Source organism: Eschrichtius robustus, chromosome 20, assembly GCF_028021215.1.
Source record: "Eschrichtius robustus isolate mEscRob2 chromosome 20, mEscRob2.pri, whole genome shotgun sequence".
Lineage (NCBI taxonomy): Eukaryota > Metazoa > Chordata > Mammalia > Artiodactyla > Eschrichtiidae > Eschrichtius > Eschrichtius robustus.
Genome location: NC_090843.1, coordinates 54,111,360 through 54,139,026, shown reverse-complemented (window position 1 = coordinate 54,139,026; position 27,667 = coordinate 54,111,360). Strand labels below are relative to the sequence as shown.

Genomic DNA, 27,667 nt, shown 5'->3' with positions numbered 1-27,667 from the left:
TATGTCCATGCCACTCTCTCACTTCGTCCCAGCTTGCCCTTCCCCCCGCCGTGTCCTCAAGTCCATTCTCTACGTGTGCATCTTTATTCCTGTCCTGCCCCTAGGTTCTTCAGAAATATTTTTTTTTTTTTTTTAGATTCCATATATATGTGTTAGCATACGGTATTTGTTTTTCTCTTTCTGACTTACTTCACTCTGTATGACAGACTCTAGGTCCATCCTCCTCACTACAAATAACTCAGTTTCGTTTCTTTTTATGGCTGAGTAATATTCCATTGTATATATGTGCCACATCTTCTTTATCCATTCATCTGTCAATGGACACTTAGGTTGCTTCCATGTCCTGGCTATTGTAAATAGAGCCTGCACTCTAAACTATTAAAACCTTCCTAGATTACTTCCCAAGGGGTTTTGCATTAAACAGAGCATAATGTCACAGCTCAAAGACCTGCAGGCATCTGAAGCAGGCTGTTGGGGCAGACTTTTGGATTAGGAGGACCTATAGATACCCTGGGAATTCCCTGGCGGTCCAGTGGTTAGGACTCGGTGCTTTCACTGCTGGGGCCCAGGTTCAATCCCTGACCGGGGAACTAAGATCCCACAAGCTGTGCAGCACAGCCAAAAAAAAAAAAAAAAAAATTATACTACAAGTCCTTTGTGAAAGGCCAGACTTGCCTACAATTACCCCCACTGTCCCTACTTGCAGGACAAGAAAGGATTATACTTCTCTTGAAATCAAGCGCTGAAGGGGGAAGGGAACTAAGAGTTCAGAGCGGGTCAACCTCTGTCAGGTAATACACATAGCTGTGGCATATTCTGGACATTTCTTACACTTGTTTAAGAATCATTCTGGGAGTAGTACAGACAGCCTTCTAAATACTGCCTTCCCCCAAATCTTTCCCATCATCCCTGACCAACCCCAAATTTGGAACACACCAACAACCCTAGCACATCTGCCCATAGTTTGGGTATGGCTACATTTTTGTTCTTGTTTATACTGTTCATATAAGTCTCTGTCACTAGACTATTTGTTTCCTGAGGATAATTACTGAGATTTGAGATTTCTTTTTTCCTTGGGGAGACCAGAGTTGGGGCTTAAACGCTAATCTGATGTACTCCTGGCCTAAAAAACCTCTCACTTGGCCACTTCACAGCAAAGGCACAATGGAGCTTCTCACACACAGTTGGAAAGGTGATGGCTTCAACTACTTCTTTGCCAACAGAAGGGAAGGAAACAAAAGTTAGGGCACAATAGCCAGGCCATAATTAATGTGGAAGAACGATCTAGAGCCTTCCAGGATTTTATAAGAACCCAGAGTCTTCTCCAGTCCTGAAATTCTAGGAAAGTGTAAAGGAACCAGTATGGTAAACTTTTTATATATGAGGTGAATATCACTATCCTTATTTTAGAGATGAAGAAATTGAGACTCAGAGAGGTTAAGTAACTTATTCAAGGTCACAAAGAGCTGGTCCAGACTATCCCAAAGTTTATGCATTCCCATCAGACTTTGCAGTCTCCAAGATCAGCAGATTTATTTACCAAATAGTCATCGAGTGCCTACGCGGATACAGAGCTCTGGACCGGATGGGTGTCCTGCCCTCATTGAGTTTACACATCTGGCAGACACAGAGGTAGGTGGGAGGAGTTCGTGGCTCCATCCAGAGGCCTAACCCATTCTAATCCACTCTGTGGGTTTGAACTCTCCAGCTCTCGTTTGCGGGTGAGTCGTATGGACAACCCCCCCATCACCATGAAATTGAAATGGCTTTTAGGGCAGGGTCAAAGTAAAGGACATTAGTACAGAGAAGGACTTTTTCTCTTTCTGACGTGGGCGGGGGGACTCCTCAAAAGAGGAAAATAATCTTGAGTCTTAAAAACCATTCTCAAAACACCCCCTGGCCTCTGGGTAGGGAGGTGGGCGTGGAGTGAGAAGCAGTGAGGTGTGCGGCGAACCCTCCTGCAGCCGAGACTCGGTTCCCAGAAAGATAACTGAATGCGGTGTAGGGCAAACCGGAGCTAAGCCCCCAAGTCACCCATTTAGCGCTCTAGGAGGCCCGCGAGGGGCTCCGCCCCCTCCTCAGGCGGCGCGGGCAATGAATGGGCAGCTCGGGTTCTCTAGAAATCGCTGCCACCCCTCCCCCGACCTCGGTCTCCCAGAGCTGCTGCCTTCACAGGGCGGGGAGCTGCGGGATCGCGGAGCAAACAAACCCTGAAGCGCCGGCCTAGCCCCTGGGGCCGAGGAGAGCTGCCCCCTGATCCGGGAGTGGGGCGGGAACCGCAAACCAGTCCAGGACCCCGCCCCCGCCCAAGGCCCGCGAGCGCCCGCGCCCCGGAATGGGCGCAGATCTTTCTGTCCCTTGGGCCTTGCGGACAGGGACGCGAGCCCCCGGGGGTCCGTACCCCGACTTTACCTCCTTTTTCACGTTCCACAGCAGTTTCTCTTTGACTGCGTCCTCCGCGCTGCCCATCGTGCGGCGGCTGACGGGGAGGTGGTGCCCAGAGGCCGCCTAAGCCCCCCACGCGCCCTAGCTGCCTCCGCGCCTCTCGACTCAGCGCCCCAAGCGCCAGGAGGAGCCCCCGCCCGCCGCGCTCCCCGCCCGCCGCCGCCGCCGCCGCAGCCACTGCCCGGTGCTGGGCTCTGCAGCCATCTTCCGAGCCCCGCACCGACGTCAGGAGGCTGGCCCGGCCCCTTCCCACAGCCGGGGGCGGGGGGGGTTGCGCTCAGCCACTGGGGGGGATCGGGAGGGGGGAAGGCTGCGCGCGCCTGGGGGTACCGTGCCCGGGCGCGCGCCACGGCGGCCGTTGTCATGGCAACGCGCCCTCTCCAGCCCCGAGGGCGCGAACCTGCATTGTGAGAGCTAGCAGCCCGCCGCGCCCAGTGCCGGGCGAGGAGGCGAGGCGCGCCCGGCACCCCGTGGCTGAGGGGAGAGTCGCTCGGGCCGAAGCTGGCCGCCATCCAGCTAGACGTCCCTTGATTCCTACCCGCTCGTTTTCCCCACGGGAAGGGCCGGGGCCCCCGCGCCTCGAGTCTGGCCACGGGGAAGCCAGTGTTAGTCCCCTGGCTGGGAAAAAGGCCGCGGAGCGCCATCGTTTCTCCAAACACCCCTGCCAGCCGGGCGCCCTCAGTTGCAAAGCTTTTGGGAGGAGGAGTGGGAGCGCAGCAGCCCCCGTCTGCAGAGGCTCAGCTATCCCTAAGGGCGCGAGAGTTACGGTCAGCCGTCCCTCCCCCGAGGGGTCGCCACGTCCCGTCTGGCCCTTCACGCACCCACGTGGGAAGTGGGGGCGCAGCTTGAAGTGACTGGGACCAGCAGGAGCTTGTACGGAACCTGTGGAGATGAGACAGGCGCCTTCTGCACGATTTGCCTTGTAGATTTAAGCAGCCCCACCTGGGCACTGAGGGCGAGAAAAAGGTTGCTCAAAGTGACAACACCTGCTGCTGCAAACTGAGAAGCGGCGTGCACAAAGCTAGGTGAGAGGAGGGGCTTAGCCCTCTATCGCACAAATGGAGACTCTTCCTAAGTCATGCAACTTGATAGCGCAAAAAATAAAAATACAATGGAGCAAAACAGCTCTCCGAGACTGAAAGCCCAAACCTCGAGTCTACATCCGGCGTTTTAAAGCCCGCAACAGTGAACCACCGCCTGGGAAAAGTTTACGAGCAGGGTTTGTGGAGACGCGGGCGCCGTGCTCTCTGAAGCGGGTGGAAACGATCCTCGCGGGAGGACGCGAGGAGCCTCGCCCCGCCGGGCGAGGACACGCCCCCAAGGCGGGGACCGGAAGCGCTCGGTTCGGCCCGGAAGTAGTGCCGAATTGGTACACGTGAGCGGCAGCATGGCGGTTCATCGCTCTGGCCCGCTTAAGCAGCAGAATAAAGCTCATAAAGGCGGGCGGCATCGGGGTCGGGGATCCGCGCAGCGGGACGGCAAGGGTAAGAAGGTAGGGTTGGAGGAAGAAGGGATGTTTAGTCGATATTAACTGCTTTTCTTCGTGCCCAGAATGAGCTCCTACCTACTCCGGCCTGGACCCCGCGCAAAGGCTCTGAGGAGAGCAGAGAGGGATCTCCTTTCTTGACCTACTAGTGCCCTGCGCAAGAGCCCTTTCTGGTCTCCCTCCAGGCCGTCTAGCACTGAAAACCCTAAGCAAGAAGGTGAGAAAAGATCTCAGCAAAGTGGACCAGAGGCATCGCGCCAGTCAGCTCCGAAGGCAGAAGAAGGAGGCGGTGAGAGGACCGGGGATTGGGGAATGGTGTGGCTTCACAACCGTTCTAGGCGGGTAATGCCTCGAACTAGAAAATGTGACCCTGGGAAGGGGCCAGGGATGGAGAGTAACCCTAGAGCACGTGTCAGGCGTGCTGGCCCAGACTCATGCTAGAGCGTTCTTTGCTTTGTTCCTAGCTCCTGCCTGCCTCCTTGGCATACATGACACCTTTTACAAGAGAGATGCTGGTTGGAGGGTCGGGGTGGGTATCTGTACTGGTGGAAATGCAGTACCGAAACAAAGTACTGAAACATTGAGATGTTCTCTGATCCTTTCTTTCCTCAGGTTTTGGCAGAAAAGAGACAGCTCGGCAGCAAGGATGGCCCTCCTCATCAGATACTGGTGGTTCCCCTGCACAACAGGATTTCCCTGCCAGAGGTCTTTCGACTGCTTCAGGATAGGGACACTGGAACAGTACACTTGAATGAATGGGGAAGCACCCATAGCTTTATGCTGTTATGCCCCCGCTTGAAACATCGGTGGTTTTTTACATCTGCAAGGCCAGGTTAGAGCATACAACAATATTTCCTATCACTATGTTTTGCGTATTAGTGGTAATTTTTTTTAGTATAATGTGTTGATGTCAACCACCTCTTCCTACTGACTGTCTTCTATTTCCAGGGGATCTGCACACTGTGTTAGACATGGCTAAAGTGGCTGATACCATCCTGTTCCTCCTTGATCCACTAGAAGGCTGGGATAGCACTGGGGATTACTGCCTTTCCTGCCTCTTTGCTCAGGGCCTTCCCACTTATAGTAAGTGAGTTGGGAGTATTGGAGGCCAAGGAAGGAAGTGAATTAGCATGTATAGTGCACTTACAATTTGCCAGACACTATGTCTGATGCTTGATACTATTGGAGGGTTGTACATGTATGGCCTTAACTTGGTCCATTGTTTACAAGTTCCCTATCAAGATGTCTTTTTATTTCTGGACTGCCCATTGCCCAGAGAAAGAAGAAGAATATGAAGTTTGGTTTTATTGTGAAATTTCTTTAGGGTAGCTGAGTGTTGGGTTTCCCAGTGATCTCTGGGCTCACAACTGAACTGTTAGCTTGTTTGTGAGCCACAGGGGGGATTTTCATATAGTGAAGCAACAAGTCATGATACCCTTTCTCTTTTGTTCACAGCATTAGCTGTCCAGGGGGTTTCGGGCTTCCCACTGAAGAAACAAACAGATGTCAGGAAGAAGCTAAGTAAAGCAGTGGAGAAGCGCTTTCCTGATGACAAACTCCTCCTGTTAGACACTCAACAGGAGGCAGGGATGCTGCTCAGGCAGTTGGCTAACCAAAAGCAACGGCATCTTGCCTTTCGAGATCGGCACGCCTACCTATTTGCTCATGCTGCTGACTTTGTGCCTAGTGAAGAGAATAACTTGGTGGGCACCTTGAAGATCTCAGGCTATGTTCGTGGGCAGGCTCTGAATGTAAATAGCTTGCTGCATATCATTGGACATGGTGATTTCCAGATGAAACAGATAGATGCCCCTATGGACCCTTTCCCTTTAAATCCTAGAGTAATCAAATCCCCAAAGGACCCAGGCATGGCAATGGAGGTAAGATTGGTCTTCTTAAAAACTATGTATTGTAGATTCATGTGTAAGCTGGCAGAGTATGGGAACTACAGAGAGGGTAGTCTGTCTGCACACTTGGACAACTATCCTAGTCCCTGGAGGTAACGGCTAGTTCGAAATAAGGCAGTAGTCAACTACAAATAAGTTGCTATATCATATACTTATCCAGTACTTTGTAGATGCCTTGCATAGCAGTTGGCTCTGAATTTATAGAAGGCACACAGGTTGTAGTCTCTTTCCTTAGACAACTTAATTAGGTAAGAAAAAAATGGCAAAGACCTGTGAAATAAAGATTAAGAAAGCGTGGTTGAGGGCACACCTGCAGTGGAAGTTGAGAAAGAAGACTGGCAAGCTTCATAGAAGAGATGAGACTTGAGCTAGGTGTTGAGAAGGATGAACGTGATTTATGAGTTGAAAAGAGATGGAAGAATAGCCTAGCAAATAAAGACAACATGAACCTAGGCAAAGTGATGGATCAAAGGGTTTCTTTGAACTCTGAAGATAACAGCTTGATGGGAGTAACGTGTGTAATAAAAAGGTAGGCATGAGACCAGATTATGAAAGGTCTCAAGAGCCAAGCAGAGGTATAGACCTAGAATGGTAGGAAATAGAACCATTTGAAAAATTCTGACAAGTTTTCACTTTCTATTCTTCTATTTGAGGACTATGTTATTTCTAGATCTTTCTGGTTATTATGTTAGATTTAGTAGATTTTTGGCTAATATTTAATTGACCATCAACTGTTTGGGTTTTCAGATTTGTGCTACAGATGCTGTAGCTGATATGGAGGAAGACCTGAAGGTCCTAATGAAGGCAGACCCTGACAGACAAGAATCTTTGCAAACAGAGGTTATCCCAGATCCAATGGAGGGGGAACAGACCTGGCCCACAGAGGAGGAGCTGAGTGAAGCAAATGGTTGGTGTTGGCAAACTTGAAATTCTGGCCTAGAATTGTGGGTTTTGTCTAGCTGCTCACAGTGAGGACCTTATAAGGTAGAGTAGGATGAGGAAGTATTTGGAAGTCTTCTCTTACCTCCAAAGGCTATATGTTTTCACTAAGCAAACATTGGACACAGCTTTATTTCGTTTCTCAAAATTACTTACGTTATTGTTTCCTAATGAACAGATAAACAACTTCTGATTTATTATGGGACGTATTTAGCTGTGTAAGTATTGCTAGTTCTGAGGCAGCTGAATTAAATTGGGAAGTCTGTTCTATTTATAGTTCCTGCCAGAGTTCCTGGTATTGGTAGCAATATGTAATATCTTGCCTATGTGAGAATGCCCAAAGTAATAGGGGAGGGAAGGAGGTATATAATTTACTTAACTCATTTGGGCTTTTACAGACTTATTGAAGGAAAGTTCCAAGGTAGTAAAGAAGGTTCCCAAAGGAACATCCAGTTATCAAGCTGAATGGATTTTGGATGAGGATGGCGAAAGTGGTGGGGAAGGAGATGAGTATGATGATATAGAACATGAGGATTTTATGGAAGAGGAATCTCAGGTAAGGAAATGGGCCCTTGGGCAACTTCTATGTACAGCCCCAAATGCAAGGCAAGGTGCATTCCTGACCTTAAGGGGTATGTGTGGTCAGTTTCCTAGGAACGACTTTGTTGCCGGGAATGAGACTGTGTTTTATAACTTAGTCTCTATTAGAATTGATACTGGTTTGGACTAGGTATCTAGTAGAATTATTTTAGCTCGATGGCCTTTAGGGTAGAGATGTGGGTTTCCTCTGAAATTGTAATCCTTCGTTCTACAGGATGAGGGTAGTGAAAAGGAAGAAGAGGAGGAATGTGAAACTGTGACTATAGGAGAGTCCGTGCGTGATGATCTGTATGATGAGAAAGTGGATGAAGAGGCTGAGGGAAAAATGCTGGAGAAATATAAACAAGAAAGACTGGAAGAGATGTTTCCAGATGAAGTAGATACGCCCCGTGACGTGGCTGCTAGAATTCGGTTAGTCAACAAGTCTAAGATCAATCAGTATGTTTTTATTTAAAACTTACGTGGCTCAGAACTATGTCAGTGTGATGTAAAAGAAGAAAAATACATTGTTCTTGCTCCTGAAGGGCTAATACTATATGGGAAGGTAAGACAGACATACGGGAAACAATGTTCATGTTCTAGACTGTGTAGTACAGACTAATAATGCTATAGTACATTACTGAAGGAAATGCTGTGATTAATTAGCAAATGCTTCCTTTGGAGCTAAGACTCAAAGTATATAACATTTGGAGATTTGGGGAAGTTTGGGTAGAACAGTGAGAATAAAAGAATGAAGATGTAGATGATCCTGTTTGCTCTAAAGGTGAGTCCAGAGAGTTTATGCTGGATATTAGAGAGATAAGCCTTTTATCAGGACGTTGCTAGTCAGGTTAAAGAGCCGCTCCCTGATATGCACCAGGGAACCACTGTAAATACTTTTAAGAAGCTGAGGTTTGGTGCTGAAATACTTGTTTCAGGCTGTTTTGGAGTGTGGTTCCGATTTAAGCTGTTAGGTTATTTTGAGAGATAGTTCTTTTAAGCTAAAGCCTTAGGCATTTTATTTATTTACTTATTTATTTTTCAAAAACTAAAAAAAAAAATTTTGTTTTTTTCTTTTTTTTTCTTCTTTTTAAGCCTTAGCCATTTTATTTATTTATTTATTTATTTGTTTTTGGCTGTGTTGGGTCTTCGTTTCTGTGTGAGGGCTTTCTCTAGTTGTGGCAAACAGGGGCCACTCTTCATCGTGGTGTGCGGGCCTCTCACCGTCGTGGCATCTCCTGTTGCGGAGCACAGGCTCCAGACGCGCAGACTCAGTAGTTGTGGCTCACAGGCCTAGTTGCTCTGCGGCATGTGGGATCCTCCCAGACCAGGGCTCGAACCCGTGTCCCCTGCATTGGCAGGCGGATTCTCAACCACTGCGCCACCAGGGAAGCCCAGCCTTAGCCATTTTAGAAGTAAGTTGAGTGAAACGGTTAAGTAGCACCATATAAATTTCACTATTAATTTCTTTAAAATATCCTCTGTATTCTAGATTTCAGAAATACAGAGGCCTCAAGAGCTTCCGGACATCTCCATGGGATCCTAAGGAAAACCTCCCTCAAGATTATGCTCGGATCTTTCAGTTTCAGAACTTTATTAATACTAGGAGACGCATCTTTAAAGAGATTGAAGAAAAAGAGGTTGAAGGAGCTGAGGTATCTGCCTTCCTTTGTGCATCCCTATAATTTGTTTTTGTTTGCCAAGGTGCACCCTCTACTCCTTCTGTTGGCATGACTACCTTAGTTTTGTGCTGCCTACAGCTGAATTAGAGGAGCTACTGAGTCACCGATAAGAGTGATATTGGGAACAAAGAGGTATCAGAGATGTTAACTGAAAAAGCTTAATCTAGGTAGTTGAGGCATCTGTGAAAGGCAGTCTTGAAGGGTGAGGATTGGCTTTATGGTAGTCTGAGAGACTTTTTAACATATTTGGAGAAATGCTTCATCATTATTGAGACCTTAAGGGTAATTGCATGATTGTTTTCTGCTTTCTTCTGGCAGGTTGGCTGGTATGTCACACTTCATGTCTCTGAAGTCCCTGTCTCAGTGGTTGAGCACTTCAAGCGAGGTGCACCCTTGATTGCATTTTCTTTACTGCCTCATGAACAGAAGGTGAGTTAGCGTCTTGTGGGAAATGGGAGTTATGACACTTTCCAACCAGTTTTGTCTGGCAGTCTAATGTTTTATATGACACATTTTGCTCATTGGGATGCAAAAGTCTGCCTTTATGATTAGAAGTCAGAGAGGATGACAGAGAAGTCGATGATGGTTTTACCCAGCATGTCTGAACCTGCCTGATACATCTCAGTGACGTGATCTCTGTGTGGTTCTGAGACTTCTCTGAGATACGTACGTTTGTCAGGTCACACTTTAACAAAGGGTTGGCATCCATAAAAATAAACAGGGTTAGTGCCAAGGTATAAATCTTTTTTCTCTTGGTGGCCAGCAGTCATGTAGGTTGGGGTGTATGTGAGAGCTCTGGCCTTTTGGTCACTGTGAGTAAGGGTTGAGGCAAGAAGGGTCTTGAATGAGTGTGGTTTAGAGGTGTGTGATGAGTGAGTGACTTGTAGGCACTGATTTTGTGGCAGATGTTGAGCTCTTGCATGTTAGACATGGGAAGGTCACCTAGTGTGGCAGGGACATGAAAGCTCTGAAAACCAGCATATTTTCTATTTGAATGCCAGTTGTTGGTGAAGGTAAAAGGTGAATTTGTGTCTCTTCATCTACACTCCACCATAAATTAGTATTGTCAGTTCTTAGAGTGACTCTAATCTGCTGGTTTGGTTTGCCTTCTTGCAGGTTAGGCTATTCTATTCCTGATGTGAAGTTCTGTTTTTCTATTTGGTCCCCAGATGTCAGTACTTAATATGGTGGTGAGCCGGCACCCTGGCAACACTGAACCTGTGAAAGCTAAAGAGCAGCTGATCTTCCACTGTGGATTCAGGCGCTTCCGAGCCTCACCTTTATTCTCTCAGCACACTGCAGGTAAGCAGTAGGGAAGCTTCTGGGTTCTTGTCCATCTTACTGTCTTTTAGGGGACTGAGATCTGGGGAGAGGTGCAGAATACACCATTTCAAACTCTCAGTCTCTGGGTTAGAGGTATTTTCAGTACTCTGGTTTAGGAGCCAATGATGTTTCCATTCAAAGTGTCTGAACCTGTCTGAAGCATCCCAGTGATGCAACCTCTGTGTGGTGCTGAGGCTTCTCTGCCATGAGTATTTGCTGCAGAGGAGGTTTTGGATAGGAGTTGGCTGCTTTCTAGAGATGATGTGTCATGGAACCCTTGGCATCCGTTGTGCCAGTGGCGGTGTGGGTGAAGGCTAGGGGTGGCCCTCAGTTGGATAAAGCAGAGTGTGTGGCTTCTGAGATGTTGAGACTGCATGAGAATTTAGAGAGTGGTGACCAGGAATACTTTTATGACAAAAAACGATTGTGCTCTTACGTATTAGGAGTGAGAAGATGTTTGCATTAACTTGGGGGCTTCTGAACATTACCTACACTCTCAACTCTCAGCAATGGCTGGAGGAAGATGATAAAGGCAGCATTAATGGATGCTCTGGATAATTTCTTTTCTCACCAGCCATGCTGTCTAAATGAAGGATTAATTTCTCGTTCCCTTAAAATACTGTGTTTCCCTATAACATTCAGTATTAAAAAGGAGGGAGGGTTTCGTTGAAGGTAAAGACAAGATCTAGATAGTCCTCAAGAAGAGATTAGTAAAGTTTGGCCCTTGGGCCAAATCTGTCCCACTGCTTGTTTTGTTAAGTAAAGTTTTGTTGGAACACAGTTGTGCTTTTTTGTTTAATTTTTTAAAAATGTCTGTGGCTGTTTTTGTGCTACAGTGAGAGTTGAGTAGTTGGAACAGAGTCTATATGGCCACAAAGCCTAAAATATTTACTATCTGACCATTTACAGAAAATGTTTGCCAATCCTTGCTCAAGACTAAGAGCTGTTGAATTAGTGGAGTGTTTTTTTGTAAAGCACTAATTCTCAAATGAGGTAGGGGGTGATGTGTATCAGAATCACCTGGAGAACTTTTTCCAACCCCAAAATATAGTTTAAGCTCCCAAGATTCTACCTCCAGTTGAAAAATCACTGATAGGATTGGGTTGTATCTTTCAGTTGTATTGAGGCCAGAAAATGTTTGGAGGACTAGTGGGATAAAGAAACACTAGTTGCCTTAGGTTTAAGAGTTGCAGTGATACCGCTTTTCACAGACCTCTGGATTACCTATTGTTTCTCAAAATACTTTTTGGTTTTTATTTTTTTAACCTTTATGGCAGCGGATAAACATAAATTTCAGAGATTCCTGACTGCTGACTTGGCCCTGGTGGTGACAGTATATGCCCCTATCACTTTTCCTCCTGCATCTGTGATGCTTTTCAAACAGAACAGCAATGGTAAGTTGAGTTCACAGAGGTGAATAGGCCAATAGGCCTGTGGGTCCTTAATAAGATTAACTGCTTTCTGTATTTAAATTTGGGGGCCAAATGGCACAAAAAAGGTAATGATGGTTTTCAAAATATCCCAATCTCAGCCTCATATTGGGTCTGAGGCAAGGATGACAAATGGGGTTTTATCTTGCTTGCAAACCGTAGCTAATTGGTAGAGGCTGCTCAGAGTGCTATATTTAGGGTGGGTTCTGAGGATAGGCTCAGCAGGAATATCACTTAGTGATCTTTGCCATGAACCCAGGAGGGGCAGCATAGTACATCCCTATTTTGTTCCCCTAAGATCTCGCGTAGGTCTTTAAATGGACTGGACAATAAATGAAGGCTTTGACCTATGGACTCCTGCTGCTCTGCTTTTGCCCCTTAGGAATGCACAGCCTCATTGCCACAGGCCATCTGTTGTCAGTGGATCCAGACAGAATGGTCATCAAGAGAGTTGTTCTGAGTGGTCATCCTTTCAAAATTTTTACTAAGATGGCAGTGGTGCGTTACATGTTCTTCAACAGAGGTAGGTGTGACAGATGGGATCCAATTGCCTTTGTGGGATGAAGGTTGGATTTATATATTATGGATAAATGTTTCATCTTGGTCTTCTGTGTGTTTGATTCTAAGAGGATGTGCTGTGGTTTAAACCAGTGGAACTGAGAACAAAGTGGGGCCGTAGGGGACACATCAAGGAGCCTTTAGGTAAGAGAATGTGGGATTTGGGATCTTGTCTAGATTTCCCCAGGGCTACTAAATGACTATTGGGTTAGACCACTGCTTTAAAATTTCCTATTAAATTTGACCAACTCGTGCTGTTTTCTTTGTAGGTACTCATGGCCACATGAAGTGCAGTTTTGATGGGAAGCTAAAATCTCAGGACACAGTACTGATGAACCTCTATAAAAGAGTTTTCCCCAAATGGACTTATGATCCATATGTACCAGAACCAGTACCTTGGGTGAAAAGTGAGATTTCTTCAACAGTGCCTGAAATGGACATGGAATAATGGATTCAGTGGGATTCTGTCTCATTGCTACTAGTTAGCACTCTAGGGTTGGGAGCCTGTAGGTTGTGATTGGGCAGTTTGTTTTCTACTTAAGCCTACTTAAGGTCTCCTGCTCCTTTTAGCAGAAGACTTTTCTTGGCCTTGACAAGGTATCTCAGTTAAGTATGGATGTTTTTCTATTGCAACTTAGTCCAAAAAACTATTAAAACTTACTGAAATATACATTCTCTATTAGGATTTTGAAAGCTCTTTAAGAGGGGAAGATAGGAAGTTGACAATGACCAGGAGACAAAATTTCCAAGTGTCTAGACACTGAATCCCTTTTCTTCCTTTTGCATATATTAAACAGAAACAGATTGCTAAAGAGCTGGCTTTTCAGCCTGCTTCACCCAAGTTAGGGAATTTAAGTCTACATTTCCACCACTGAGCACAATACAAATGTTCTTTACTTCTGCGGAAACTGTTTGAAAATGCTGAGACAGCACAGCGGCCACTCCAACACCAGCTGTAGGTTCAATAAGCAATTTCATCCTCTCCCACACCAGCTGGGTTGCATACTGTTGGTATAGAAGGGAGTAAGAATTAGTGAAATGGGAAAAGGGGAAAGAGCCTAGTTGGTTGGCCTTTATAATGAAAGGCCAGATGGGGATATAATATGCCCCGTCTGAATTTTCCTATTGCTGTATGTTTGTGCTTGCCAATGAAGGGCAGGGCTTTTTTCATTCTGACCCTGCTTCTACGGTCTTAATACATCTAGGGCACCCTCCTACATGTCATGAAATCACCTAGTTGAGTCCCTAGTGTGTGAGTTGCTACTTACAACAGGAGGGTGTTTTGCCTAAGAAGTTGCTCCATTCTTTTGTTATTTCCTTTCCTCTTGGGGCCTCACCTTAATTTCATCCTCTGTGACAGTGAAGACGTCATCCACGAGGTCCCTTATAATAGGCCAGGTGTTTAAGCCAATGCTGGATCTGACACCATCTGCTATGGTTTCTGGAGGATAGGGATTGGGGGTCAGTTCCCCTTTCAGTTTGGACTGGTAGCAGTCATTTGCATTCAAGGGTTCAGCAGCATATACCTTGACACTAGGTCTCAGAGCCTAGGAAGAGGAATATTAGATAGCTTACAACTAGCCACAGCATTTTGCCTGCATGCTTGCAGTAAAATGATTAGTACAGTTAACATATTTCTGCCCAAGAGGCTTTCTTTTAATCGATGTAATGGAAATAAGGCCTTTAAGCACTTGAAATTGTTTTCCACTCTGGCCTCGGTTGCCTAGATCACAGCTGGTTCTGCTGGTAACTTGGGAAAAGAGTAGCCACTGACTTGGATAGTAGGTTGGTGAGATGGAATTCAGAGGACTGTGAGGGTGCCACTCATTGTAATGGCTTTTGTGCTGAAAGTTTTCATTAAGAAAAGGGTAGTGAGGGACTTCCCTGGCGGTCCAGTGGTTAAGACTCCACGTTTCCACGGCAGGGGGCACAGGTTCAGTCCCTGGGAACTAGGATTCCACATGCCGCGCGGCCAAAAAAAAGAAAAAAAGGGTACTGATGAAGAGAAGGGCCTTCTATCTCAAGTGCCAAGGGATGATTAGAAGGAATGGCAATTTGGGGGAATGTTGAGCAAGTATTCACAATGTACTATGATGTAAAATAAACTCTTCTATGCCTGAAGTGGGGAGTCCTCCAGAAGCTGTTTTCTTACCTTAACTGTAATTGCTATTCCAGCAACCATTCCTCCTCCTCCTACAGGTACCACCAGTGCATCTACCAAGGGAACCTGTAGTGAAAAGAATATAAAGAATAAATAGGTCTATTAATAATCAGTTTTATATGTACATATAAAATAATTGGTTCTACGGCCAAACAGCATTACCAGTAAGTAGCTAAACAAGAACTAAGTAAGCTTTTACCTGGTTTAGGACTTCCATGGCAATTGTCCCTTGCCCAGCTATCACTGCAGGCTCCTGGTTGGGATGTACCATGATGCCTTTTGTTTCTTCCACAATTCTTTTTGTAACATTTTCTCTGGACTGAAAGAGTACATTAATTTAGCTTACTTTATTTGTATTTAATAGAGTTCCCAACAAGTTAGATTCAGTCATTTAACACTTTATTTGCCATCTACTTTTTTCAGAATTTGTTTTGGCACTGGGGATATAACTGAACAAAACAGTCCCTGCACTCAGTGGAGTTATGTTCTAATGTGAGGAGGGGTGGGATATAAGTAAATATATGGTATGTCTAAATGCTTTGGAGAAAAATGAATTTATTTTATATAGGGTGCTCAGGAAGGGCCACTGGTAAAGTGACATTTTAATAGATTTGAACAAGTCCTGTGTATCTCCAGAATATTCCAGGGAAAGAGTAACAGCAAGTACAAAGACTACAGAGAGGAGTGCTTGGCTTTCCGAGAAACTGAGTGTGGTTGGTGTGGAGTGTTTGGAGGAGAGTAATAGTGGGAGATGAAGTCAGAAAAATAGTAATGGGCCAGTTCATCTGGGCCATAGATGATTGCAAGAACTTTGGTTTCCACTGTGTATGAGATGGGAAACCACTGGAGGATTTTGGGCTGACAGACAAATTCTGACTTACTAAATGGGTAGCTCTGGTTGCTCTTTTGGAAACAAGACTCGTGGGGCAAGGGTGGAAGCAGAGACCAATTAGGAGGCTACTGAATCTAGGTGAGGACTAACTGGTTTGAATCAGGGTGGTGATGGTAGAGGCTGTTAGACGTAGTTGGATTGGGCTTCTCTGGTGGCGCAGTGGTTAAGAATCCGCCTGCCAATGCAGGGGACACGGGTTCGAGCCCTGGTCTGGGAAGATCCCACATGCCACAGAGCAACTAAGCCAGTGCACCACAACTACTAAGACTGCTCTCTGGAGCCTGCGAGCCACAACTACTGAAGCCCGCGCGCCTAGAGCCCGTGCTCCGCAACAAGAGAAGCCACCACAATGAGAAGCCTGCGCACCGCAACGAAGAGTAGCCCCCGCTCGCCGCAACTAGAGAAAGCCCGCGCGCAGCAACAAAGACCCAACGCAGCCAAAAATTAATTAATTAAAAAAAAAAAGAAGTAGTTGGATTACGGAAATGTTTTGAAAGTAGGACTAAGATTTGGATGTGGGGTATCAGAGTTATCAAAGATGACTCCACATTTTCAGGATAATGAAGGATAAAAATTGCCATTTACTGAGATGGGGAAGACTGGAGGTGGAACAGTATTAAGATGAGGAGTTTGGTTTTAGACAGTAAGGTTGAGATGCCTATTAAGGCACCCAAGTGGGAATGTACAAGTCCTGGTTAAGAGCAAAGTTCAGGGCTGCAGTTAGAGTGTAGGTGATATTTTAAACTATGAGACTAATGAGATCATCTGAGTGAGTGTAGGTAGAGAAAAGGTCGTGCGTGCCAACACTTAGAGAAACAACAAAGGAGACAGAAGCTGCAGCCAGTAAGGTAGGAAGAGAAGTTTCATTTTACTATGAAAGCTGTTAAGGTGGTACTGAACATTGCTCTCTTCCTTACCTCGTCGCTCTGTTCACTGTATACTATAGAGGCTCCATAGCCTTGTATCGCCAATTTTTTACAGTTGGGAGCTGTTTCGGGCACTACAATATAAGCAGGAATCCCTGGGAGGGAGAAGCATGTTTAGTTAGTACAAATCAGAATTTAGGATAGAAATTTATGTTCAGTTTGCCTGTAATCAGGGACTTGGAAATTTATTCCCACAGCTATCACCAACCTCACTGAAAGTTAAGGCTACTTTTCCAGTCCTCTGTGATGAGCCTACCCAGTACCCTGCGAAATTAATCAAGTACCTTGCAATTTGGCAGCATAGGAGAGAGCCTGGCCATGGTTTCCACTGCTGTGAGTAACAACAGCTTTGGGCTTCTCTTCTGAAGTGGCAGAAATCAAGCCTCTGATTGCATTAAGGGCACCACGAATCTGGAAAAGAGGGATGGTGAATTAATATATTTGATTAAAAATTCTTTTCAAAAAACCAAGGAGCTTTTTTACATTTTTCTCTTCTAATACTGCACATCCACTCCATGACTAAATCTTACTGAGTCTATCTCCTAAATGTCTCATGTTCATCTTGGCCACCACCTTGGTGAGGCCTCATTTCTCAATTTGGTATCACCAAATCTCAGCTGATCCTGCCTCAAGGATTATTCTCATCTAATAGTTCCACTAGATTAGGAAAGTGAGCTTTTAAAAAACAAACGTTACCCTTTTCATTGATTGCCTATTTTTGTAAGAAAAGTACAAATCCCTTACAAGCTGCAGCCTTTCTAAACATATCTACCTCTACCGTTGTAGCCATCCTAAATTGCCTCTAGTTTCCATCCTACCAGGTTAGCTCACAACTCTGTACCTCTTGGCATGCTGATGCCTCTACCTGTAGTTCTTTTCCCCCACTCCCTGGTCTGGCTAAAAGTACTCATCCTATAAAACTTCGATCAAACAACACCTGGTTCAACCTCCTTGTTCTCCCAGGCAAAATTAGGTACATCATTCGTTTCCATGGCCCTTGTTTGTATCTCTTTTAAGACACTTGTCATCAACCTATTTTGTCTTCCCCTGCAAGTATGGATACGGGGCAAGGCCTAGTGTACATACACCTAGTATAGTTAGTGAAAATAAGTGCTTGATGTGTGATGAATGAAAAATAAACCAGGGCAGAAGCAAAGGGCAAAAGAGAATGGAGAAGTTTTTGTTTGTTTAAAATAAAAGTTCTCAGTTAATGGGTATGGAAAAAGGTAAATTCCTGAAATCCTAAAGCTACCACTTAATGGGTACTAACAATACCTGTTAGGCACAGTGCAAAATGCAGCTTTTCAGATTTTTACCTGAATGGATCTTAAAGTTCAACTAACGGTCAGAAAATTCTGGTAACAAATCAGCATAGAAATCTATCTGTATGCATAGGAGAGGCACTGATGTATTTTGTAGAAAAATGTCCTGTTATATGAGGGTTGAGCTAGGGTTAGATCGTTTATATTCATAATAAGGTATAAACAAATAGTAAGTTGACAAAGTGAATGCTTAAACTTGGCTATATACAGGGTGATCACACGGGTCCAGGTTGATGACTGTGGTCTCGGTTTAATCGTTACAAGTTCCCCCTTTTCATTCTCAAACATGTCCTAGTTTGGATAGTAAATTATATGTGATCACCTTAATTATACGGAATTTTGAGATTGTGTAAAAGTGGCTCTTGTCAATGCCATGCTGCTAAGTAACCAGGACTTGAGCAAAGGAAAATTTCTACAACCCTTTCTTTAGCTGTAAAAAGATATTAATTGTACCTACCTCACTGGGTGGTCAAGAGAATCAAAGTGGCTTGAAAAAAAACATGATACACTATCAAAAGGGATTGTTACCTTAAAAGATCCAGTTTTCTGGAAGAGTTCACATTTGAAGAAAAGATTACGCCCTGTTACTTGATTCAAAATGGAGCTTGTTAGCACTGGTGTGAGGTGGATAAAATTTCGAATGTTGATATGTGCTTTTTCAACATCAGCAAAGGAGATGCAGTACTGATCACACATGGTTCTGAAACCCAGGAATAAGAGAGGGGTTAAAGCAAGCCTAGACAATGTGTTTAATGAAGATTTTGAAAATGCATAACACAGACCCATGGAATGTACACCACCAAGAGTGAACCATAATGTAAACTATGGACTTTGGTGCTAATGGCATGTCAATGTGGGTTCAGCTGTAACAAATATACCACTCTGGTGGGGGATGCTGATAATGGGGGAGGCTATACACGTGTGGGGGCCGGGAGTATATGGCAAATTTCAGTTCCCATCAATTTTGCTGTGAACCTTAAACTAAAACAAACAAAAAACCCAAAAAACAACCAAACAAAAATCTTAAGAAAAAAAAAAAGAAAATGCATAACATAGGAAAATAGACTCAGGGCCTGTGGTATTAATGTGGGGACTGTCTCCATTACTGGGGTCCAGAATCTCTGCATAAGGGAACTTCTCTTGAAGCTGAGTTTCTTGGTGTATAAGTTTGCTCTGTTGAAACCTCATAGGAGATAACTGGTGATGATTATGGAAGGCTTAAAGCTCAGCCCTCGCCCCTACCATCCATCTCTTGGCACTGCCGCTGGTCTCTACATTTTCATGATTGTGAAGCTTGAGTACACTGGGTTCAAAATCTGCTACAAATTTTTATTTAAAAAAAATATTTCACAATTTACCAAGGAGAAAAATTGCCTACAATCCTACCATCTTAATAAATTATGTTCACTATGTTTCCTTCTGTTTTTTCAATATACATATATGACAGTTAAAATCAAACCATAAATAACATTTTTACTCCTTTTCCATGTGGTTCATTCTTCAAAGTTTTCATAATTATAATTTTCAGTAACTGTATTATGCTTCCACTTTTTACTATATTTACTGTAGTGTTTAAACATGAAGTTTCTCTTTATTTTTCCTTATTAACAAAGGTAATGTATGTTCAATAGAAAAACAATTTAATCTGCTTTCCTCTCCAAAGACAATTGCTATCGAAGCTCTGTTGTCTCTCTTTCCAGGCCCACGTACATATGCAGACAAAACTTTTTTGACAGGTTTGTTAACTTGCTTTTTTCAGACAATATATCTATGAATCTTTGCTTATCAACAGATATATTTATGTGACTTTTTATTTTTATTTTATTTGATGTGGAACATTTTTTAAAGTCTTTATTGAATTCGTTATAATATTGCTTCTGTTTTTTATGTTTTGTTTTTTTTGGCCGCGAGGCACGTGGTATCTTAGCTCCCTGACCAGGGATTGAACCCGCATCCCCTGCATTGGAAGGCGAAGTCTTAACCATTGGACTGCCAGGGAAATCACTATGTGATTTCTAGTGAAATGACTTACTAGTACTTCTTTTTACAAAAATACCATAGTTTTAGATAACTCTGTTGTTGAACATTTAGATTTCCTTTTTTTTTTGGCTATGATAAATAATGATGTAATGAACAGCCTTGTTGCAAGATCTCTGTTTATCTCTATACATGCTTTGAGTAGATTCCACCAGTGGTATTTTACATTAAAAGGCATACACACTTCTAAGGCTTTTGATACCACTGCCAAACTGGTCTCCAGAAGAGTTACAGATTATATCAATTTATACTCCAACAGCACTTTCTAAGGAATGACTATTTTCCTTCACCCTTACTGTATCATTTTTATCTTTCAATTTAATGAAGTATGTCTAGTAGTTTACATTTCTTTAATAGTGACTGAACTTTTTTTTATTTTATTGAAGTTAGGTTGATTTACAATGTTGTGTTAATTTCTGCTGTACAGCAAAGCGATTCAGTTACATATATGCATACCTTCTTTTTCATATTCTTTTCCACTATGGTTTATCACAGGATATTTAGCATAGTTCTCTGTGCTGTAGGACCTTGTTGTTTATCCATTCTTTTTTTTTTATATATAAATTTATTTATTTATTTATGGCTGCGTTGGATCTTCATTGCTGCACTCGGGCTTTCTCTAGTTGGCGGCGAGCAGGGGCTACCCTTCGTTGCGGTGCCCGAGCTTCTCATTGCGGTGGCTTCTCTTGTTGTGGAGCACGGGCTCTATGCATGTGGGCTTCAGTAGTTGTGGCTCACGGGCTTTAGAGCACAGTCTCAGTAGTTGCAACACACGGGCTTAGTTGCTCCGCGGCATGTGGGATCTTCCCGGACCAGGGATCAAACCTGTGTCCCCTGCATTGGCAGGCGGATTCTTAAGCACTGCGCCACCAGGGAAGTCCCTGAACATTTTTTCTGTATACTTACTGGCCACTAATTCTTTTGTGAATCTTTAACATACCATTTAGTGACTGAATCATCCTTTCCTTTGAAATACATTTTATAAAAAATTAAATATCTATTAATGCTTGGGGCTTTTCTGGATTTAGTATTTTGTTCCATTGATCAGACTGCCAATTCCTTTCCCAGTTGTTCATTATATTAATACGTTCTTCCCTGATTTCTCTTTCTAAAATTTATTGGCTTTTCTCACACACCAATTCTTCCAAATGAATTTCAGAAATCCTTTACCAAGGTTGCCAGAAATTCCACTGTACAATCTACAAATGAATTGGGGGCATGATTGACATTTAAAAATACTGAGTCTCCCCATCCATTAACATGAGTGTCTTCTAATTTAGTAAAGTCTTTTTGTTTTAGGTTTCTTAGTAAAGTTATCATAATTTATTTATGCCCTGTATAGATCTGATTAAATTTATGCCTAAGTATATTTTTGTTGCTTTTGAGATAAGGCATTTTTAAAATTAGATTTTTAAACTGCTTACTGATGATGTATATGAAAGCTAATAATTTTTGTATATTTGTCATGTAATAGGATACTTTACCAGATTATCCTGTTAGATCTAATAGTTTTACAGTTTATTCTCTAAACAATCATGCTATCTGCAAATAAAGCTAATTTGTCTTTACCTTAAAAATGTACCTCTTGTAACTTATTCAATGACTTCATAGTTACCGGTTTATATGGATTTGCCATCTCCTCCTGAATTAATTTAAGTAATTTTTTTTTGTAAAATCACTTAATTTAAAATTTATTAGTATAAAGCTGTACATATTAATATTTCTAAGTATTTTTCATATCTGTGGTATTCATTCATTCAACAAATTTGAGCACCTTCTGTGTCAGATACTGTTTGATCTGGGGATATAGTATTAGAAAAGTAGACTTGTTCCTCCTCTCATAAAGATTACAATGTATTGGAGAGGTGTCTAACAAACAATCCAATTAAATATGTATTTACAAACATTGATGTGTTAACTTAGGGAAGTGTATTATGATAGGATACTATAGTGGGAGGCCTTATTTAGATCAGTGAAGGAGGTCAATGAAGACTCTCTATGTAGAAGTGAATTTTTATTATTTTGTGAATAATTAGTTTTTTTTTTCTTGAGAAGTAAAATTAAATTATGACCTAAAAGATGAATGGGCAGAGTAGTGGGGAAAGTGATTCAGGTAGAGGGAATAATAATATTATGTGAAGGCTTTAAGGAGGGAAAGAGATTGGCATTTTCCAGGAATTAAAAGGTCAATGTATCTGAAAATGTGATCAATGGGAAATGTGATAAGAGATAAGGAGAGTGAAGTTGGCAGAGTCTAGATCATAAGGGACCATGACTCATGGAAGTTTTTTTTGGCCGCACCTCACGGCATGCAGAACTTCCCAGACCAGGGATTGAACCCACGCCCCCGGTAGTGGAAGCGTGGAATCTTAACCAATGGACCACCAGGGAAGTCCATGGATTTTTTTTTAAGAGCAATAAAATGCCATTGGACTTGTGGTTACCAGGGGAGGGGGCGGGGAGGGATAAATTGGGAGATCGGGACTGACATATACACACCACTATATATAAGATAGATAACTAATAAGGACCTACTGTATAGCAGAGAATGCTACTCAATACTCTGTAATGACCTATATGGGAAAGAATCTAAAAAAGAGTTCACTTTGCTGTACAGTGGAAACTAACACAACATTGTAAATCAACTATACTCCAATAAAAATTTTTTTAAAAATGCCATTGGAGAATTCTGAGCAGGTAAGTGACATGTTAGAATCCATATTTACAGAACATCACTTGCTACATTGCAATGAATGAAAAGGAAAGATATAAGAGTGGAATCAAGGTATCCAGTTATGAAGTATTAGAGTTGTAATACACACGAAAAACAACAGGGGGGCTTGGATGGTGAAAGTGGAGGTAGAAAAAAATAATCATTCAAGATACATTTTGGAAAAACAAACCCATGGAAAAATGGGCGAAGGACTTGAATAGACATTTCTCCAAAAAAGATATACAAAGGGCCAACAAACACATGAAAAGATGCTCAACATCACTAATCATTAGAGAAATGCAAATCAAAACCACAGTGAGATACCACCTTATGCCTATTAGGATGGCTACTATTTAAAAAACCCCCAAACTGGGAAAATAACAGGTGTTGGCAGGATGTAGAAAAACCGGAGTCCTTGTGCACTGTTGGTAGAAATGTAAAATGGTGCAGTTGCTGTGGAAAACAGTATGGTAGTTCCTCAAAAAATTAAACAGTATTACCATATGGTCCAGCAATTCCACTTCTGGTTATATACCCAAAAGAATTCAATGAGGGTCTCAAAGACATATTTGTACAACTATGTTCATAGCAGCATTATTCTTAATAGCCAAAAGGTGGAAGCAACCCATGTATCCAGCGACAGACAAATGGATAAACAAAATGTGATATATACATAAAACAAAATATTATTTAGCCTTAAAAAAGGAAATTCTGACATGTGCTATAACATGGATGAATCCTGGGGATATTATGCCAATTGAAATAAGCCAGTCACAAAAAGACGAATACCATATGGTTACACTTATGTGAGGTACCTAGAGTAGTCAAATCCATAGAAAGTAGAACGGTGATTGTAAGAGGCTGTGGGGAGGATGGGGCAATGGGAAGTTGTTGTTCAATGGGTATAGTTTCAGTTTTGCAAGATGAAAAGAGTTCTGGAGATTGGTTGTACAACAATGTGAATGTACTTAACACTACTGAACGGTACACTTAAAAATGGTCATGATGGTATATTTCATGTTACGTGTATTTTACCACAGTTAAAAAACACACACGCACATACATTTTGGAGATTATAATTAGTTAGACCTCTTGGTTACGAGTGATAGAACCCCAATTTGAACTGGCTTAGGCACAAGAGGGAGGTGATGAGAATTTACTGGCTCATGGAATCCAAGGAAGAGTTGAACCATGGGAAGGGCAGGAACATGGCACATCAGGAACAACTGGAACTAGGGACTTTGAGATTTTCCAGGACTTTCTCATTGTTTCTCACCTCTGCTGCTTTCTGCATGTCGGTTTGATTCTTTTCACTGCAGACCAGCTGGTTCGGTATGGCAGGACACATGGCTGCTGACAGCTCCTGTGTTTTACATTTTACGGCTTCCAACTGGAGAGGGATTTTCTTTTTTTTCTTAGTTTCAGTTAAAAAAATTCTGGGTAGGGACGCTGATTGGCCCATCTAGGCCCAGGCCCAGTGGCCAAGGGTGTGAGGTCATTTAAGACAATACTATGCAATAGAAGTATTTACAGAAACATGAAATAGAAACAATGATTTCTATAACATAATATCAAATATGTACATTTAAAACACATACATATACAAAACAATACTATATATTATTCAAAGATACATGTATATCCAAGGACATGTATCAAACACATTAGAGTGGCTACTGAAGGAAGAGGGAAGGAACATGACTGGGAATTGGAATGAAGGAAAAAAAGATAAAATGAGAAAGGCCTTGTTGATGATAATGTGAACTGAACAGCAGGACTGCCTCAAATCTCTGCACCTGAGGGAAAAATAGAAGCAAATGAAGGGAGTAAAAGAGGAAAGAAAGGAAAATAGGAAATAGAAAAAGGAAAAGAGAAAGTACTTCTGAGTGAGAGTAAGGGACAGTTTTCAAGAGAAAAGGAAGGGGAAAATGTTGAGGTGATGAACTCCATACGTCACCACTACAGATATAGAAAAGACATATCCTGATATTGAATTGAATGTGGGGACTGAGGGAGAGGGAGGTGTCAAGGATAACTCTTGGGTTTTGACTTAGATGGTGGTATAATTTACTGAGATATAAGGCTGGCAAAGAAACAAATATTTTAGGGGAAAATGAGAGATTTGATGAGCTAAGTTTGCATTACCTATGAAGCATTTGGTAGGATGTCTTTTGAATTTTCAAAATTTTTTGCCAGAAATGTGTCTATTTTAATGTCTATTTCTGAAGAATGAGTGCTTCAATTTATCAAGTGCTGTTCTTTTTCCTTTATTATTTCTGATTTTATTTCTTCCTCTATTTTTATTTTCTTTTTCTATCCTTGTTGAATACGTAGCTTATTAACTTTCATTCTTTTTACTTATTTATTTATTTATTTGGGCGTGCTGTGCAGCTTGTGGGATCTTAGTTCCCCAACCAGGGATCGAACCTGGGCCCTCGGCAGTGAGAGCTTGGAGTCCTAACCACTGGACTGTCAGGGAATTCCCAAGATAACCATTTAAAAAAGTTTGGCATGTAATCTTCCACATCTTTTTTGATGTATTTATATAGAAATTTACGTATGCAACAAATGGTTTTGCTGCACTCAGACAGAACCATACTCTATATCTTGTTCTGCAATTGGCTTAAAAAATTAACAATGTATCTTGAATATATCAGCATGTATTTTTATTCTTTAAACTCAGCTTTCATTGTGATACAGGTCTAAATATGGTTGTCTTTTCACTTATTTCTACCTGGTATTTCATGAACCCTTTAAATCTGAGGGTTGAATTTAAGTCTTAAATCCAAATTTTCCATCAACTTAGTAAATTTTCTTCTATTATATATTTGATTATTGCTCCTCCTCAGTCAGTTCTGTTATCACCTTCTGGACTCATATTTGATTATTAGTTTTCTGGATCCATTCTCCATATCTCGTACCTTTACCTCTCAATAGTTTCTATCTATTATATTTTCCCTCTGAGTTCTCATAAAATTTTTTGAGCTGGTTTAACTTTTGGCATATCTCATCTGCAGCTCACTTATACTGCTGTATTAATTTGTCAATGGTGTTTTTCCTAAGAAAGTTTTCTTCAGATTATTTTTCCATTAAAGAAAAAACTGTTGCAATGTCCTCGTCAATTTCACTATGAAAACAAATTAGTTTTAAACATTTTTCTCCTATTTCTTTCATATCTGTTTTAAAGATTGCCATTTGCTCTGACCACTCCAATCACTCCTCTTCTTTTGTTATCTATTGACTTTCTCCATCTGTTGAGAACTTCGTGGAGGCGAAGCGTCTGCCGCCTAATAGGAATTGAATGAGTTGTCAGAGATTGTTTAAATCTTTTAGGCCCAGTCTAAGGAATAATCGGTAACTATTCTTTGATGGTGCAGAGGTCCAATAGGTTGTGCGGGACTGGGAAGGAGCAAGAGGTGGAGGGAAGCGGCCTTGCAAGAGGAGGGAGTTCCACCACAGTTCTGAACACGGGGCTCATGAACAAACAGGTAAAGTACCAGTATTCAGATCCAGTTACATTTTAAAGATGAAAAAAAAAAAAAAAAAAAATCAACCTGAGATCCAGGAAAGTCAAGTAATTTTTCCCAGAATCCACAGTGATACAGAAATTCCCAAATCGACTCATAACACCTCCTGACTTATTTCCACACAACCCCTTCCCTCAGCAAGAGCCATCTATACTGTATTTAAAAAAAAAAAAAAGTCACGAAGTGTGGGACGTAGATTGCCATAAAGGACAAGACTTTTGAGTCTCTGGTAATTATCGATTGTGTCACCCTGGGCAATTTGCTACGGTTCTCTGGGATTCAGTTTCCTCATCTTAAAAAAAGAAAAAAAAAAGGAAAAAAAGGGGCATAATACTAACTACCCTACAAGATCTTGAAGGTCGCAGAGTAAAAGCCTGGGGCACTAGTCCGGGCCTGTGGCGGGAGACCCTGGCCTAAGATGACTGGAAAGGGCCGGACGGTGAAGGCCCCCGTCAACCCGAGCCCCAGGCTGGTACCGGTGTCCTCGAAGGCCACCACGGCAGCAAGAGCAGCCACCGCAGCGAACGCCCGCCTTGCCTGGCCTGGCTCGGCCGGGTCAGACCTCACCTCACCTCCCAGGCGCCGCGCCTCCAACTCCCGCCTCAGCGCACCTTCCCGGCCACACCTCTGCGCACGCGCGGCACCCGGCTGCCCCCGCCCAGGCTCGCGGCCCGCCTCTTCCCGACCGAACGTGCTTTCGGCGCTTTTCCTCCCAGTGCGGCCACCGTCGTTTGGGGAGGGGAGCGGGAGGGGGAGGGGGCGGGGAAAAGGGTGGGAGGTGGGTGAGCGCGCGCGCCGCCCGTCCGTCGTGGTTTCCTGGCTGCGCGCGGCGCTGGCGGAGTAGCTGCAGCTGTAGCAGCAGCTGCGAAGATGGCGGAGGGGTTGGAGCGTGTCCGGATCTCCGCGTCGGAGCTGCGAGGGATCCTGGCCACTTTGGCTCCGCAGGCCGGGAGCAGAGGTGAGTCGCGCCGCCCAGCTCCTGGGCCGGGCCTGCCCGCCCCGCCTCCCTCTCCTCCTCTGCCTCCTCCCCGCTCAGTTCGCGGCGCTCCGGAGCCCCCGCCCCTTCCCCCAACACTGGGGGCGGGGGCCGAGGGCGGTCCCTCCCCGTTCTACCAGCCAGAGAGCCGGTGTGGGGTCGGGCTCTGCCAGCTCCGGCCCCTTCGGGCGAGCCCAGCCCAAGTTCCTGCCTCCGCCCCCTTTCTCACGGCGAAGGTGACTGTTCCCCATTGCCCTAGCCCTCTCACAGGATTCCCAGCCGTCAGGGGACGCGGAAAGGAGTGGGCTCCGGGGTCTGGTGGAGGCCCCCGGGGTGTATGGTTCCTCGAGGAGTCATCCGTAGGCCTGCCCCGTCGTTTCTTTAGCTTTGGAAGGAGCTGGGAACATCGAGGAGAAAGGTTCAACAGCTTGGGACTTCCTTGCTGAACTTTTCCCCCCCAAGGCAGGCTTCTGAAGGCTGCGCCACCGGAGGGATCCAGGACCTCAGAGAGCTTACTCTACTCTGGTTTGGCTTTGGCATGTGTGGGAGCAGTTTTTATCAGGGAGAGTGTTCAACTTGCAAGTTAAAGTCTCCAGCCACACCAGGAAAGCACCAAGGAAGATTCTGGTGTCTCGCCTCTCTTTGGTTAGGCAGTGGAGTCGTGTAGAATGGTAGTTATACTCCTGCAGGCTTGTGGCCGAAGTCTGTGAAATTGGTTTTCATGGGTCATGTGCATTGGATTATTCAGGTTGTTTTCTCCCTCC

The 27,667-nt window shown here is 43.6% G+C and overlaps 4 protein-coding genes and 2 non-coding genes across 15 annotated transcripts in view; 4 read left to right on the top strand and 2 right to left on the bottom strand.

The window, feature by feature from the left end:
• Window positions 1-3,672, bottom strand: part of SGSM2 (small G protein signaling modulator 2) — a 37,291-nt gene extending 33,619 nt beyond the window's left edge. For 4 of the 6 annotated variants that reach the window (XM_068530740.1, XM_068530741.1, XM_068530742.1 and 1 more), the window contains exon 1: window positions 2,413-3,243. In XM_068530740.1, the coding sequence (XP_068386841.1) occupies window positions 2,413-2,469 (57 nt within the window). In that variant the 5' untranslated portion in view covers window positions 2,470-3,243. Of the gene's footprint in view, window positions 1-2,412; window positions 3,244-3,266; window positions 3,488-3,594 lie in introns of those variants that run through there. The other 2 variants (XM_068530744.1, XM_068530743.1) reach the window with 2 other exon arrangements.
• Window positions 3,673-3,814: 142 nt separating this feature from the next.
• On the top strand, window positions 3,815-14,470 carry TSR1 (TSR1 ribosome maturation factor). Of its 2 annotated transcripts, none has more exons than XM_068530489.1 (15): window positions 3,815-3,929; window positions 4,117-4,220; window positions 4,544-4,763; window positions 4,880-5,014; window positions 5,387-5,811; window positions 6,586-6,745; window positions 7,176-7,333; window positions 7,592-7,788; window positions 8,849-9,011; window positions 9,357-9,467; window positions 10,208-10,340; window positions 11,639-11,755; window positions 12,174-12,314; window positions 12,419-12,493; window positions 12,619-14,470. In XM_068530489.1, the coding sequence occupies exons 1-15, from the start codon at window positions 3,833-3,835 to the stop codon at window positions 12,795-12,797; spliced, it is 2,415 nt and encodes an 804-aa protein (XP_068386590.1). In that variant the 5' UTR covers window positions 3,815-3,832; the 3' UTR covers window positions 12,798-14,470. The 2 variants fall into 2 exon arrangements, with proteins under 2 accessions (XP_068386590.1, XP_068386591.1); XM_068530490.1 differs by having other exon boundaries at window positions 3,846-3,929; window positions 3,997-4,220.
• Window positions 9,607-9,701, top strand: LOC137755673 (small nucleolar RNA SNORD91 family). The gene has a single exon (XR_011072065.1). It is a non-coding gene; the product is annotated as a small nucleolar RNA SNORD91 family (small nucleolar RNA).
• Window positions 10,473-10,567, top strand: LOC137755672 (small nucleolar RNA SNORD91 family). The gene has a single exon (XR_011072064.1). It is a non-coding gene; the product is annotated as a small nucleolar RNA SNORD91 family (small nucleolar RNA).
• Window positions 13,157-26,721, bottom strand: SRR (serine racemase). Of its 2 annotated transcripts, none has more exons than XM_068530492.1 (9): window positions 26,500-26,721; window positions 23,677-23,763; window positions 18,179-18,350; window positions 16,613-16,739; window positions 16,320-16,423; window positions 14,710-14,829; window positions 14,502-14,576; window positions 13,687-13,896; window positions 13,157-13,354 (listed from the first exon to the last, which is right to left on the bottom strand). In XM_068530492.1, exons 3-9 carry the CDS (start codon window positions 18,344-18,346, stop codon window positions 13,157-13,159), a joined length of 1,002 nt encoding a protein of 333 aa, XP_068386593.1. In that variant the 5' UTR covers window positions 18,347-18,350; window positions 23,677-23,763; window positions 26,500-26,721. The 2 variants fall into 2 exon arrangements, with proteins under 2 accessions (XP_068386593.1, XP_068386592.1); XM_068530491.1 differs by having other exon boundaries at window positions 23,677-24,196; window positions 26,500-26,517.
• The window catches only part of SMG6 (SMG6 nonsense mediated mRNA decay factor), a 234,536-nt gene continuing 233,565 nt past the window's right edge, over window positions 26,697-27,667 (top strand). Inside the window, exon 1 of one of the 3 annotated variants that reach the window (XM_068530486.1) lies at window positions 26,697-26,885. In XM_068530486.1, coding sequence (XP_068386587.1) covers window positions 26,798-26,885 — 88 coding nt within the window. In that variant the 5' untranslated portion in view covers window positions 26,697-26,797. Of the gene's footprint in view, window positions 26,886-27,063; window positions 27,140-27,667 lie in introns of those variants that run through there. The other 2 variants (XM_068530488.1, XM_068530487.1) reach the window with 2 other exon arrangements.